A 15,989-nucleotide genomic window follows, 5' to 3' on the forward strand; every position below is an offset into this window, starting at 1 on the left:
ATAGATAGATAGATAGATAGATAGATAGATAGATAGATAGATAGATATAGATGTTAGATAGACAGATAGATGACAGACAGACAGACAGACAGATAGACAGACAGACAGACAGATAGAAATACTTAGACAAATATAGGTAATTCATATGCTTTATTCATTGCAAAATCTTCAGATCTGCATTATCTAATTAAATCCTCTGTAAAGGTTATTACTCTTTTCTGTTTTATGATTTAAAAAAATCACAGATTCAAAACAAGTATTTTTCTTTCTGTCTGCATTATCAATATTCTAAAAACAGCATCTATCAATTAAGGAAAAGGAGAATTTAGCACTTATCGGATTCCCATGAAGATCAGAGTAGAACTTTTGGGTTGAATGTCAGAGATAGCTTTCTACTCCGGAACTCTCTTATCCCAGCCATAGTAGAGAGAGTTGTAGATGCCAGTGAATACATAGCTGCCTAAATCCATACAAGTTAAGAAATGCCCCACACCCTGTCTCCCTCTACATGGATTTCATATGTGAGTCAACACCTCACATAGATTCTGCATACATGTACTATTATGTACCATTTGTCTTCTCATGCTTGGCTTATTTTACTTAGCATAATGTCTCCAAAGTTCATTCTTATTGTCTCATATGACAAGACCTTCTCTTCTAAAGGCTCACTTGGTGAAAGGGTAAACTTTAGTGGCTTATTGTTCAGATCAGTGACAATATCAATAGAATTACACTTCATAATTGTTGAAATGTTAGACTGTGTTTTCATTCATGACAAAAACACAAGTGAGATATTAGATATACCTTAATCATTCCACGTTATAAATCTATGACAAACCTAATGTACTCTATAAATTCTTATAATTATAATTTTCAATTAAATTCATAAATAATAATATGAAGTCTCAGAGAAGCATTTAAAGATAAGCAAAGAACTTAGAACTAAGGTTTTAAGCTTTGTAACCTCAGTCTGTGAAAAATGATGAAACAGATACAAAAAATCTAGGATATTTACATCAGTCATTGAAATAAAATTTTAAACATTTGGCAAGAGTGTAGTATTTTAAAATTGAAGATATGCCAGAAATTTTAGAATGTACATGCATGTTGGCTATAAATTAAAATATTATAATTAGGACAAGGAATGAGTCATGATAGGTTTATTGACAATTAAACATATATTAATCAAAATTAATTGTGGGAACTGAGCCATTTATAGATATATAAGAAACTTATTGAGAAATCATGTGCACATCCAAATGGCTATCCATAGGGTTGAATGCTATAATTGAGATACTATTACATTAACTGGTTATCCATAAAGTAGAATGCTATAATTGAGATGCTGTTACATTAAATTATTATCCATGTGGCAGAATGCTGTAATTAAGATATTGTTACATTCAACGGTTATCCATAGGGTAGAATGGTATAACTGAGATACTGTTACACCAAATGGAAGTTAAGGAAAAGCAGCAAGAATTTCTTCTTGACAGGTATGATGGTGTCAATCACTATAGTCTGGGAACTAGTAGGGGAAAAAGGAGAGCGTCATGGAGCTCCCAGGAGCTGATTCATATATATATATATATATATATATATATATATATATATATATATATGAATCATTGAATCATTCAGCTTATCTTGGGCTTCACTGAATAACTTAGAAGAATATATACCTTAGAAGAAGCAATAGAATAAAATAATTTATAAGCATCATGATGTATTTAACACATTCACTCTATATACTCATTCTCTTTTAATATTTATGACAATTTTGAATGTAGATATTATAATACATATTTTACAGGCAAAAAAAAATCCTGAAATCCTAATGATCTCTAAAGGTCACAGAGCTAACAATATGAAACATCAAAATCTTTGTGTATATGAATGAATATAGTAGGTGTATGTGTGTGCAAATAAGTACTCATGCATGTAGAAGCCAGAGGACATCACTGCCATTTCTCAAGAAGTCATTTACTTTTTTTCTTTGTTGATTTTTACCTAAAACTTACAAGTTTGACTAAGCCAGCTGACCAGAAAGCTCTAAGAATTGATCCGTCTCCACCTCCTCACCACATGGATTACGAGTATGTCTCACCATACCATTTTTTACATGGGCACTGTAATCAAATTTAGATGCTCATACTTGTATAGCCAGCACTTTACCAACTATGGAATCTGTAGTCCCAGAGTCTTAAGCTAAATGTGAGCCTAGAATATTCATCCATTCTCCCAATATTTTCCCACTTACTCAGTTCTCAAAAGAGTAATTTAATATGCATTTCAAATTAAAATATAGTGGAAGTCAGAGATCGAATTAGAAGCATTTGGAGCAATATATTTAGAGAAGTCTTCCACAAACCTAAACTAAAGTGTGTTCACTCTGATAAGAAAAAACAACCCAAACAACCATGGAAAGCCTTGTAGAAATGAAGGGGTTACTTTCAGCTCTAAAGAGACTTCTACTATGGTAGGGAAGCCAAACACAAGCTGACAACTGAGAACTTGTCACTGATGATAAAAAAGGTGGCACAGCCAAGGTTGAATAGTCAACTCACCTTACTCCTGTATCATTGAATCAGTAACTACTGTTCATTTGACAGAAGTTTAAGGAATATCATTCTTTTAAATATGAAACAATTTAGTTCACCTCTATAGAGAGAAATGAGTTGTGATATTTGAAAAACATAGCTAATCATAGAAAAGAGAATTATAAATATTACTATTTAGGCCAATGGTACTTATCATCAAGGAGCCACTGTAATTATAAACACTACAATCGGTACAGCACTACTACCAGTTATCATCACATCTCTCTGTGTTTACTGACCACTAGATTGTATTTTCCCTTCTAGAAATTACTGTTTCATGGCCAATGTGCTCTAGAGCTGTTATCACACATCAGAGGTGCAGAGAGAACGCATTCTTGAGCTAGATTTCCTGGGCTCAGACAAAGGCTTTGATGTTAATTTAGTTTCATCAATTTATTTAACTTCATTGTATTTCATTTCCTCAATTCACAGTGTCAGCCAGCTAACCATAAAATACTCTTAAAATCAAATAGTTTATTTTGTGTAAAATACTAAGAATAGCTCCTAAATGTTATGTGTCTATTAGTATTCCATCATTTCAGGATGCTATAACTATCCAGAGTTGTTAATAACTGCTTACTGATTCAAATGATAAAGAGTAAGTCCTTTCATCCATTATTTAGTTGTTTATTATTTATTTTACTTACTTTATATTTATTTATTATTGTTTTTACCTATACTATGACTTCTTTACAAATCCAAGTTTGTGAAGTGAAACTATTAATAAAATGATCATAATAATTTTCATAAATTACATGGGCAATGTCTTTTTCTCAAGGCAAGGGGATCAGCAGAGCAGGAAGCACTGGCCCCCTCCCAGGGTCTTCTTGATTGCATCCTTGACTTCCTGGTTCCTTAGGCAGTAGATGAAGGGATTAAGCATGGGTGTGAGGACAGCATACACCGCTGAAATGAGTTTATTGGAATTAAAAGATGCAATAGCCCTGGGTCGGACATACATGAAAATCATGGCTGTGTAATAAATTATGACCACGGTGAGATGGGAGGCACAGGTAGAGAAGGCCTTCTTTCTTCCCTGGGTGGAGGGTATGCGCAGAATGGTGGACACTATGTAGACATAGGAGAGGACCGTGGTGATAAGAGGGAAGACAAGGATGACAATAGCCAAAGCAAAGTCTACTAACTCTGCTGTGGACATATCTTTGCATGCCAATTTGAGGATTGGTGAGATATCACAGAAGAAGTGGTTCATGACATTAGAGCCGCAGAAAGCAACATGTGAAATGAAATAGACTTTGACAACAGAGACCATGAAACCACTAAAATAGGAAAGGGCCATTAGCTGCATACAGTAACCTGTGGTCATGATGACTGGATATCGAAGAGGGTGGCAAATGGCCACATAGCGGTCATAGGCCATAGCTGCCAGGAGTACACACTCTGTGCAAGCAAGTGAGACAAAGAAGTAGAGCTGAGTCATACAGCCTTTGAAGGAAATGTGTCGTCTCTGCAGGAGGAATCCATCTAGCATCTTGGGAACTGTGACAGAGACATACCAGATCTCTAGAAAGGACATGCTACTTAAGAAATAGTACATGGGCTTGTGGAGGGAGCCAGTGGACCAGACAGTGAATATAATTACAAGATTTTCTGCTATAATCAACATGTAGACCACAAGGAAAACGAAGAATAGGAGGACCTGTACCCAAGGGGCTGTAGGGAAGCCCACCAGGATGAACTCACTGACCAGAGTAGTGTTCATATCCAGCATGACCAAAGGCACTGGGAAATATTGAAGTCTTCTGTGGCACCACAAATAAGAGCAATGTCTATGGTATCAGACCAAAAAAATTTAAAAAGTTAGTAATTCACGCTTCTTGTGAAGAAGTTTCACAATATAACTTTTATTAATAAATTATATCAATGTGATCAAACAATTTCCATGTAAATATTTTCATAAAAGTTTTCCAGAATCATAAGTTCACTTTTGCCACTGTACATACACCAGCCCACCATGGTGAAGTCACCAAAAGCATGCCTGCCTTTGAGTTCCCCTTGGTTTCAAGTTTGGCTGGGATCATATGGCTTATATATCAGCCCAGCCCAGTAAGTATAACTCTCACCCCTCATCAAATAAGGTTCTCTCTCAGCAGGCAGAAACTAATACAGAGATGCACAATTGTTCAAAGTGCAGCAAGTAAGTAACTGTGTAGTGCCCAACCACAATTCATACATCTGTGATGCAACCTCTAAACCTAAATCACAGGAAACATCACAGAAGGGGGAAGAAAGATTGTAAGAGCCAGATGATGAATCATCAGCTGCTAGTGTCTTCTAGAAGTGATAGGAAACTTATACCCATGAAATTTCAACAAATATGGTCCCCTAAACAAGACCAGTTAACATGTCAATATGGATGAGAAAATTTTCACAAGGAAAATTTCCTGTTTCTACATGAAGGCGTGAGGGCATCAATGGATACTGAGAGAGGAGAACTCTATTTTCTCCATGTATAAGCTCACTGATAAGCTATCAAATCCCAAGCAGTCAGCCCTAAACACATGTACTTATATGCCACACTAAATAGACTCATTGGGTTTTGTGGATGAGAGTAATGAGGAATGGTAATTATGCACATAATATTCTCATGTATGAAATTCTCAAAAAGTAAAATAATTAATAAAATCTAAGCTGTTCCTGCCTATATTTTTCACTCTTTAAATATTATTAGCAATATGAAGAACAAGGTCACATATGTGTTTCCTAGTAAATTGCAGCTCATTTCATACAATCTGAATATTTATTATATTTGAAAAGTTATGCTATTGACTCCAAAAAGTTCTGACAGACTCATGTCTCTATTATGTTAAGTGTTGCTGATTCAAAAAATCTGATTCTGCAGCTGTGTAGTTTAGAAAGCTTAGTCTTTCAAGAACATCTGAAAATAATTAAAAGGGGCCTTCTTTTGATGACTTAATTAGTGAGGGTTCACTGTTTTAGAGAAATGTTTGAAGAAATCAGAATAAAGGAATAATGTTTGTAAAAAAAATCACTTCTTCCATAATACTGTAATCTACAGACAGTGGTTGAAATGTCAATGCCATCCCTAGATCCCTTGTTAGAGAAAATAGACTCACACCCCTCCAAGTTGATTCTATTTTATTCTATTTCTGTTTAACTAGGAAAATACTGAACAAACATTTTTTTCATTCTTGAAATAAAATGATGGAGATTATCATTCAATCAGAAAATCTTCCAAAATTTTAGTTTTGGAGGAATATTTTAGCTATAGTACTTTGACCCACCACATTATCTTCAATTGAAGTCTGTGGAAAATTGTTTATGACAGTTACTATTGAAGATGTCTTAATTTTCAGTATTTAGGGAATTTCTACAGAAACTATATCAAGAGGCTGTGATGATATTTCAGTGGCTGTAGCACTTGTCATCAAGCATGGAGACCTGAGTTCAGATCCCCAACACCCATGTAAATAGGAGGTGTGCATAGCGACCTATCTGTAACCCAGACATGCTGGAATCAAAGAAAGTGGGTAGCTGGAGCACACTGGCTAGCCAGACTATTGGAAACACAAGCTCCAGATTCAACAAGGGATCTGCATCAAGATGAAGAGAATTCACTGAAGACATATGATGTAAACTCATCTCATATATAACAATCTACACTTCTGTCATGAGCCACAAACTTTACCTCCTACTCACAGCCACAAAAAAATTTAAGAGCATGACTTTATAGTCAGGGAAAGGCTTATCTTTACAATACCTTGCAGTTGTGTTCTGCATCACTAAACAAGTATACCCTCCAATTTTCTCTCCTACAAAGTGAAAAGTCATAAAAGCACATATCAACTCCATCTGATATGTAAGTATTGAATAAAACAGTGCATAGGACACTTTTAAAATAGACTCAAATCGTAGACATTTCCTGTTAGAAGTTACTATCATTGAGTTATATTAGACCCATAGCTTCTTATTCAATCATAAACATATGCATGTTTTCACTCATGTATACTCATAGACACCTAGAGTTATTTCTTCTTTTTTCTTTTGCTTAATTTCCCTCTTAAATTCCAGGGAATGAAATAATCAGAATTTCTTAGAAAATTGTATTACAGCATCCATGAAAAACCTCTGAATATAAGATCATTTGTATCTTTTCCTAATTTATTTTTTAATGAATTTTATTATTTCAGTACATTGAATTCTTTTTCATTATTTAGATTCTAGTATGAAGCTTTAGGAATACAGAATCATTTCTTCTGTAATCCTTGTATAGAAATAAATACACAAAGCTCTGGTTTCTTGTGGTTCCCTACAGAAGAATGTCCTTTCAGTCTACTCTTGACTCTTACAGTCCTGAATGTTCTCATTCTAAAGGACACCGACACTACTGACTTCTTCTAGAATTTTTTTTAAACAATTGTATTTTTTGTGCCTCTATAGCTACAAGAAGCATATTTGTCACAATTGTTCCAACTTTGAATAAGGAGGTATTTACTCTTAATTATCCATTTTATATCCCCAATTACCCTTTCTTTGGTTAAGGAATACAACCTGTAGCTGCCAAGTCTCTTCTCATCTTCCTAGTAACCTTCTTTTGGATAGGTCCTCCTATTCAAAAGATATACCTCCTTTGATATCACCAACCCTAACCATTGTCCACTTTTCTTTATTCTGTGATGGAAAATTCTTCAGACACCTCTAGAAACTGTGAGAAAGAGAGCTGATCTGAGGAATCTTACAGTCTTCAGAGAACCAGACAGGCCCTCGGTCTGCATGGCAGCTATAGTAACTTCAAGATATAAAGACAAGAAGAGGCAGGCTAATATATTCAGCACTTGTTGATATTTTTTCTATCATGCCTTCTCCCTAAGGATCTACTTAGATTACTCTGTCCTGGCTGTAGGTAAAGTTGATTTGCTCTGCAAAGAACAGGTGAAGCTGAACCTCTGTCTACTTATCAAGTTCTGTTTAAAATATAAACACATTTATTTATATTTGTGAATGTGGAGTAGATGAAAATCATAAAACTTACACTGAATATCAAGAAACTAAAGAGGATGGAATAGCTTAAATTTAAAACAGTAGGAAAAATGTAAATTAAAAAGGCTAGAATTGACATAAATGAAATAAAACTAAAATTTATTTTAGTATCAGTGAGGGTAAGCAACAATGATCAAATTAATAAAGGAGTTGTGGTTTATCCATGCAATAGAACATTATTTACTCTCTTTACTAGAAGTATTTACAATTTATGTATGGAAGTGTTTTGCCTTTGTGTGTGTGTATATATGCATCCATACCACATGCCTACCTGGAGCCCATGGAAGCCCGAAGAGGGGACTGGATCCCCCTAGAACTAGAATTTCCAAGGATTATAAACTGCTGGTAAGAGGCCAAATATTCTCCATTTTGGGACCGGCCTCCATCTTAAAAGAAAAAGAGCCTGAGAACTTGACCTACAGCTGAACCCAAGCTGCATTCAAGTACCAGGAAGGACTCCATGGCTTGTCCTTGGCCCATACCCCAGAGTTACTACCTAGCTACTTCATAGCAATCAAGTTTAGTCTGATTGTTTCAAATGTACTTTTAGACCGTTAGTGTGAGTGTTTATGGTTTTGCTTCAGAACACTCACCTGTCTGCTTACAATAGTCATTCAATTAGATGCTTGCCAGGCTGGAAACCCCCTCACTTGATTGCCAATTCCTACAAAACCTTGTCCCACTGAGGGCTCAAGACTGTTTTTCTCACCAGGCCTGTTGCTTCTGGGTCCACAGTGAGTAAACCCGAGCTCAAGCTTGAATAAAAAAAGACTCTAATGCAATTGCAATGAGTCAGCTCCTTGGTGGTCTGTAGGGCTCATGAAGAAAGCATAACACTGGCAACTGAAGCTTGGTCCTCTGTAGAGCAGCAAGTACTTCTAACTACTGAACCATATGTCTGGCATTAGGTATTATGTACTCTTTAAAAATAAGTATATTAGGTTACTCACAGCAATGTAAATTAACCAAAGTTCCACTTAGTGAGATAAACCAGAATTGCTGATATAGTGTCTGATATCATCTACATGTGGCAACTATAAAATTTGCACTTACTAACAGAAAGAAGAATAGTGATTGCCAGTCCTGGTGGGTATCAGAAAAAGGGAAAAATTAGTCCAAGAGTGGATTTTTTTTTTCAGTACTAAGATGTATAATTTCTGAGGATTAAATGTACAGCATGATGACTGCAGTTTATAGTAATTTAGTGTATAGTGAAATTTGCTGTGAGACATACAAAAAATACATATGTGAAGTGATTAATATGTTAATTATCTTGATTTGGATCACCATTTCACAATATATGCATATGCTAAATCCTGGTATACACCTTAAATAAATAGTTTTCACTAGTTAACCATATCTCAGTGAAGCTGGAAGAGAGCAAACTAGGAGTATCCAAGAAATAAATTCTAAACAACAGAAAAACAGATCTATAACCTGTTTGTGCTGAATGTACAAAAAATGTTAACTATTGATTGTGATGGCATGTGAAACTTGGCTACAATTTGGTCAGTTAGTTGAGAAATGTTTTAGTTTAAACAGTAGCACAGGAAAGACTATGGAATGATTAGAATTCACCAGAAGTGATAGAGTGATTTGGCCTCAAAGGTGACTAGAGGCCTTTCATGCCTATTTCCTTGAACTCTGAAACACAGTCAGTCACTGAACGAATGTTTATAGTGTACATTCTGTGTGCTAAGGAGAAACTGTCAACTCCTGTCTGTAAAGCTGCCACAGCCTGGTGACATGTCAGTCTCTTCTATGAACTGTGCCTGAAGTAATCGCAAATCTAAAATCCAGTGCTAGAAGTTTTATAAGAATGAAAGGGTGAGGGGATTGGGGGTTCCTGGGTGGGTGGGAGATGGGGTAAGGGGACAACATATGAAATGTAAATAAAACATCCAATAAAAAAAATTTAAAGAAAAAAAGAATGAAGGCTCAGCAAACATACTCCAGAAGTCAAAGAAACCTGATGAAGAACAGTGGAAGGTGCCTGGAGAAATGAGGAGCATAGAGGTACTTTGACCAAATCCCTGAGAATCTATGTTACATTAATAAGAATTTGGTAGTGAGTAGGCTTGTCCTGTCTTTTCTCCTCCATTCACGTCCTTTTTATCTAAGGATACATGGTAAGTTGGTATTAATTCTAGAGAGGCTGGAACCACAGGGCTTCAGTAACTGAGACTAGAACATAAAACTCAGAGAAGGTACTTTTGCCCTGAGGAATGATTCTAAAAGAAAATGAGGAGTCCATCCTCACAGACTTTTGTTCTCTGTGTTGCCAGGGGAATTCAGTGGAAGAGAAGGAAGAACTGAAGGACTTAGAGAGGTCAAGGATACCATAAGAAAACCAACCAAGGAGTACACATGGAGAGACCCATGGCTCCAGCTGCATGTGTAGCAGAGGATGGCCTTGTTGGACATCAATGGGAGGAAAGGCCTTTGGTCCTGTGAAGGCTTGAGGCCCCAGTGTAGGGGAATTCGAGGGTGGGGAGGTGGGAGTGGGTGGGTGAATGGGTGGGGGAACACCCTCATAGAAGCAGGGGAGGGAGGATGGGATAGGGCGTTTGGGGTGTCAGAACTGGGAAAGGAGTTAACATTTGAAATGTAAATAAAGAAAATATCCAATAAAAAAGGGAATAAAAGGATAAAAAGAAAAAAAAAGAAAACCTACAGAGTCAACTAACCTTGGCCCATAGGAGCTCATAGAGACTGAACTGCCAATCAGAAAGCAAACATGGTACAGACATAGGCCCTCTGCACATATGTAAGAGTTGTGCAACTGGGTCTTCATGTGGGATCCATAAAGCAGGAACTGGGGCTATCTCTGACTACATTTCCTGCCTTTGGATCCTAGCTGGGCTGCCTTGTGTAGCCTCAATACAAGAAGATGCACATAGTCTTAATCAACTTGCTTTGCCAAGCCTGGTTGATATCCATGGGAGGCCTCCCTTTGGAGAGGTGAATGGAGTGAGTTGTGAGGGAGAGTCTGGGAGAAAAGGAGGGAGAGAAAGCTGCAATCAAAATGTAAAGTAAATAAATCACTTAATCAAAAAACAAAAAGACCATGATGGCTAACCCAGGCTAATTTACTCAAAATATTTCTTTTAAAAATACATATTTTAATTTTGAATTATTTTAAGTTTATAAAAAAGTTTCAGAATGGTAAAAAAAAAAAGATAAGTCTCATAGATCCATCATTCAGTTTCAGTTTCCTTTAAAATCATGTTTCAGTGGCATTAAAACTTGTCAAAAAAAAAACAAGGATACAGAGTTGGATAGATGACTCATCTGTTGCTCTTGACTAGAACCTGTGTTCATAACTATCCATAACTCTAGATCCAGAGGAACTGATGTCCTCTTCTGAACTTCACAGGCATGAGGCATACACGTTATGCATACATACATACAGGCAAAATACCTACATATGTAAAATAAAATAAATAAATCTAAAATTTAAAAAAGACAAGAAATCAAAACTGGTACTTTACTCTTAACTAATTTTTTTGCTGTTTAATCATAATTTATTCATATTTTTCATCCTATAAGTATTTTAATGAACAACTTAATATTTTTCATAACTACAATTAGTTACAATTTTATAGTTACAATTTTAGATACTCTTTGTCCAGATAGATTTGAAATTTGGTTCCTGACTCTGCAATATGAAATTATAGCATATGTAAAAAATATTGGACCACAAATGTGAGATTTAAAAATAGTATCAATAACAACATAAGATTCATCCTTACAATTTCAACATGTAACCAACATAAGATTACAAACAGGATCATTAAGTCCATACTTAGAAACTTGAAAGGGAAACTAAGGAACTTGGAATTTATTCAAATTTGGAAGGAACCAGTAGATATTTTCTGGAAACATTAGTTTTATTTTAACACTTTACATATATTAAATAAATGTTAAACATATAATTATATGCAATAAATTTGTAAGTAATATTGAATATATTGAATCATTATATCATTTGTAAGTTACTAAGATATCTAAACAAAAACTAATTGTTTCCAGTTATAGCACTACATAATGTCTGGCTTCTATTTTGATTTTAGGTGTTTGTTTTGTGTGCTTTTCTACTGTGATTTTGTTAGGAATTTATGTCTGTGAAGAACAGGTCTGCAGTCACTGTCATGATATATTTTGGATGTGGTAATGTCTCCTTATCAAGCCAGAGTAATCACCTGACCAGGAAGCATTGGCCACCTTCTAGGGTCTTCTTGATAGCATTCTGACTTTCCTGATTCCTTAGGCAGTGGATGAAGGAATTCAGCATGGGTGGGAGGACTGCACACACAGCTGAGATCAGTTTGTTGGAATTAAAAGCAGCAATAGCTCTAGGTCAGTCTTACATTAAAATCATGGCTAGGTAATAAATTATGACCACAATGCAATGGGAGGTGCAGGAAAAGTATTCATCCCTTGGTGGAGGATATACACAGAATTCCAGACAGTAGGTAGACATAAGACAAGACAGTAGTGATGACAGAGAAGTCAAGAATTATAATAGCCAAAAAAAAAGTCTAATAACTCATCAGTGGACATATCTTTTCATACCAGTTTGAGGGCTGGTTAGATATCACAGAAAATGTGGTTCATCACACTAGAGACACAGAAATGCTATGTGAAATGAAAGACTTTGATCATGATAATCCTGGAGCCAGCCACACCAACTGCACACAATAATTTGTCATGAAGACCAGGTATTGGAGAGAGTAGCAGTTGGCTACATAGAAGTCATAGGCCATAGCTGCTAGGAGCACACACTCTGTGAATGCAAATGAGATTTTTTTAAAAAGTAGAAATAAATCATGCAACCTGTGAAGGAGATATACCATTCCTTAAGGAGTAATTTATCTTACATTTTAGGGACTGTAACAAAGATATACAAGACCTCCAGGAAAAAAAACTACAAGAAAATAGTACTTGGGCTTATGGAGCAATCCAGTGAACCCCAACAGTGAAAATGAAAAGATTCTTTAATACACGAGATAAGCCAAAGAATAGAAGAAGAATAGGTGCTCTGACGCCAAGGAGCTGTGGGAAAGCCCACTAGACTGAACTCACTGACTAATGGTGCTCATGTTCAGCATGGCTGAATTACTACAAATAATGACAGATGCAGCATCAGCAAAAATGATCAAAGCGAGGTAGCAATTCTGTTGTCCTATAAATAAGACACATGAAATAACTTCTGCTAGTGTTTCCTCTTAAAACATGAAATACATATCTCTTCAAAGACCTTTTAAAATAGATTATTTCCTAATATCAGAGTTCATTTTCACCCAGCTCTTACTATCCTGATTGCCAGTGGCTTGAAAGTCATTACTTATCTCATTCAGTTTATTTTCAATGAACAGAGGTCCAAATTCTCTATTTAATTAGGTATTGTTTCCTAAAAGAAAACAGAGACAATAGCATAGGGTCTGAAAATTTCAAAAGTGCAATATGTCTGTGACCCCTTGCATATCATTTCGTTCCTAGAGTGGTTTCTTCAGAATAGATGGAGTCCATGGACATTTTTAGATGAGGGAACTATTTTAACATTTGTTAAGGACTTCTACTTTGATTTCACATTAAAAGACAAATGTTTTAATTACTGTGCACAGGAAATACTTTGTGGTTCTAATCCTATTTATCAAGCTTCATCATTTATGACACCAAATGAGTTTGCTCCAAGCATATACAACTAATTTTTCACCCAAATACCTTGTATGACCTCAGGATTTTGTGAGTTTTCTTCCTTATTCCGACTTAAGCCTTTCCCACTCTTCACCTAATAATTCATAAGTCATGTTTCTACATAAGTAGTATACAAGAATTGAGACAAGTGTCTCATTACTATTAGCTTTCCAGTGTATAGCCCTTTCAGACATGGATATTTCTTACTACTAATTTACAATCTTGCTTAATGATAAAAGGAGATGGCTGTTTTTAGGTGCAATGGAAGAAAAGATTTATTGTAGATATAAGGGAGAACATAGTCAGAGGCAGAGACATCTGGGAGAATCCAGAACAAACATGGTTCTAAGCCAGGCCATGTGAGGAGCAAAGGGAGGGAAGAAGAGAAATAGGGGAAAATCAATGAAGTGCCCAAGAGGTCAGAAAGGGCAAGCACAGCCAAAATGACTTGATTATATGAAGAAGATCATCTTGGGGGATGGCAGCCCAGCCCCTGGGCTGGAAGTTTAGGGTAGAGGACATGGTATCCCAGCCAAGACTCTATAACAGGTAGGGACTGAAGCATGCTTGGAGAACCTAGAGGAAAGGGTCATGTTAATAAACACCTTAGTTAACCATATGTCCCAGGCTGGAGACAGAACACTCGTCTCAAGACTCTGATATTCAGAACTGTGACCCAAATACATAATAGAATAACTAGTAAGCATGGGAATATTAACTGAATATTGGTTCATAGTTATATTCATGTATCTCCTGAGCCTTTAAAATCCACAGGAAATAAGTCACAGGTAAAGAGACATCTCTGTGTTTATAAGTGCAAGAAGTATACATCTATCAAATCATACATGTTTGACATATCCAGAGTATGCACTCTCAGGATACTTTTACATCCAATATATACAGAAGGCCTGAGAAATTAAACTCATGCCTCCACTAAAGAACTCTTAAGTTCATATCACATAGGACCTCTTTCCCACCTTAGTGCTAATAAATTCTTCTCATGTACTGAAGCATACTTTATTATTTAAATACTGCCCCACTCTGTTCGCCACTAATATTCTTAGTAATGATTCTATATGAATCATTGAGTAATGAAGAATTCCCTCTATTTTTATGATCTTATTTTCAAAATAAAGAACACAGAGCCTGCATATCTCTATATTATAAAAAGAAAAGAGGCCTATCATTATGCTACAGAATGCTTTTATACTCTGTAATACTTGTTCTCAAAAGAGAACACAGTTTAATAGATATTTATCTAGAGCAAGAGGCATATCTTTTGTGAACTTGTCAAGCGCTCCAAAGAACTACACCTGCCGAAATTTCTCCAAATTTGAGTAAAGTGTGCCTGAGCTTTCATTATTCTATTCATTACCTTCAAATTCTCTCACATGTGTAGGCTTTTTTTTTAAAGCCTACTTTAATAAGCATTCTCAAATACTTTGATCCCCCTTCTAACCCACCATCCAAAGGCAGGGGAGAAAAGATGGATAATAGGACAATGGTGATGTAAACTGTTAAAATTAGTTCTTTGGGAAAATTCTAATCTTCACTGTCAGGATACCAACAGTTCAGTTCAAAAAGTGTCACCAAACATGAATCAGCTGCAGCTGCATGACTCAGAAGAAACAGCCACGCCTAAGCCAAATTGACAGGAGTCAGTGGGAGCAACCAGAACCAGCCAGAAAGCCGGAAGTTCTCTGTCATGCCTCTCTAATGAAGTGAAGATCAGGAATAATGCAGTTCCTTAATTGTTGCATAGCTAAATGTGCAAGTGTCCCATCACTGGGTCCTACTTATACTCTTTCCAAACATCACATGTCCTCTCACAGGTCTTTGCTTCAGCAAAACATCGCATTAGTTTGCATCACATGACACAAACAGAAATTTCCACTTCACATACACACAGAAATTATGCCTATTGACATTTTCCAAGCTCCTCATTTTCCATGGAGCTTTTGGCGAACCTAATTAATTTCACTTGGTACCTCTAAGCACTCACCATAGTCAAACTGTCCTGTTAAAGAATGAAAAATTCTTCATACATTAACACTGGAGAAGGCCACTATGGGTGAGGTTTTACATACTCTCAAATCAATGTCTAGTCCTTGTCTGTGCTGCATGGAAATTACTACAGCACTGAAATAAGAAGACATGAGAACATTTTGAACATTCAACTCATGTTGACTTAGGTGAAAACACTTCTGTATTCTCAGAAGGCTCACTTACACATTTTTCCTGATTCTGTGCACTGCCAAGAATATGCCCAGGGAACCTGGACAGAAAAACTGAATCTCTACCTATCTGTAGGTTCCTGTTTATATCTCTGAACTATATCTTTACCTGTTGACATGGCTTTTTTGTCTTATGATGCCACATTACAAAATTCTTAAAAAAAATAAAACTTAACTGGTTTCAAAAATAGTAAATTTGTTTTTGTTTATATTTTTGTTTATATGTTTCTTAAGATATTATATCCAGTGTTTTGCTTTTCTATTGTTTCTCTATTTTAATTGACACATAATAATTAAACATGTATAGGGCACTATGTGGTATAATGATACATGATATGTACATTTTGTAACACATCAGTATATGGGTATGTGTGTTTATGTGTGCATGTGGGTGAAGATGTGCATGTGTATATATGTACCTTTATGGATATGT

General features: G+C 35.9%; 1 protein-coding gene and 1 pseudogene across 1 annotated transcript; both read right to left on the bottom strand.

Moving 5' to 3' along the window:
- Positions 1 to 3,387: 3,387 nt before the first annotated feature.
- On the bottom strand, positions 3,388 to 4,332 carry LOC114621755 (olfactory receptor 6-like). Its single transcript, XM_028768114.1, has one exon. It carries the CDS (start codon positions 4,330 to 4,332, stop codon positions 3,388 to 3,390), a length of 945 nt encoding a protein of 314 aa, XP_028623947.1.
- Positions 4,333 to 11,820: 7,488 nt separating this feature from the next.
- On the bottom strand, positions 11,821 to 15,675 carry LOC114621631 (annotated as a pseudogene).
- Positions 15,676 to 15,989: the final 314 nt, after the last annotated feature.

Source organism: Grammomys surdaster, unplaced genomic scaffold (assembly GCF_004785775.1).
Source record: "Grammomys surdaster isolate TR1022 unplaced genomic scaffold, NIH_TR_1.0 184, whole genome shotgun sequence".
Taxonomy (NCBI): domain Eukaryota; kingdom Metazoa; phylum Chordata; class Mammalia; order Rodentia; family Muridae; genus Grammomys; species Grammomys surdaster.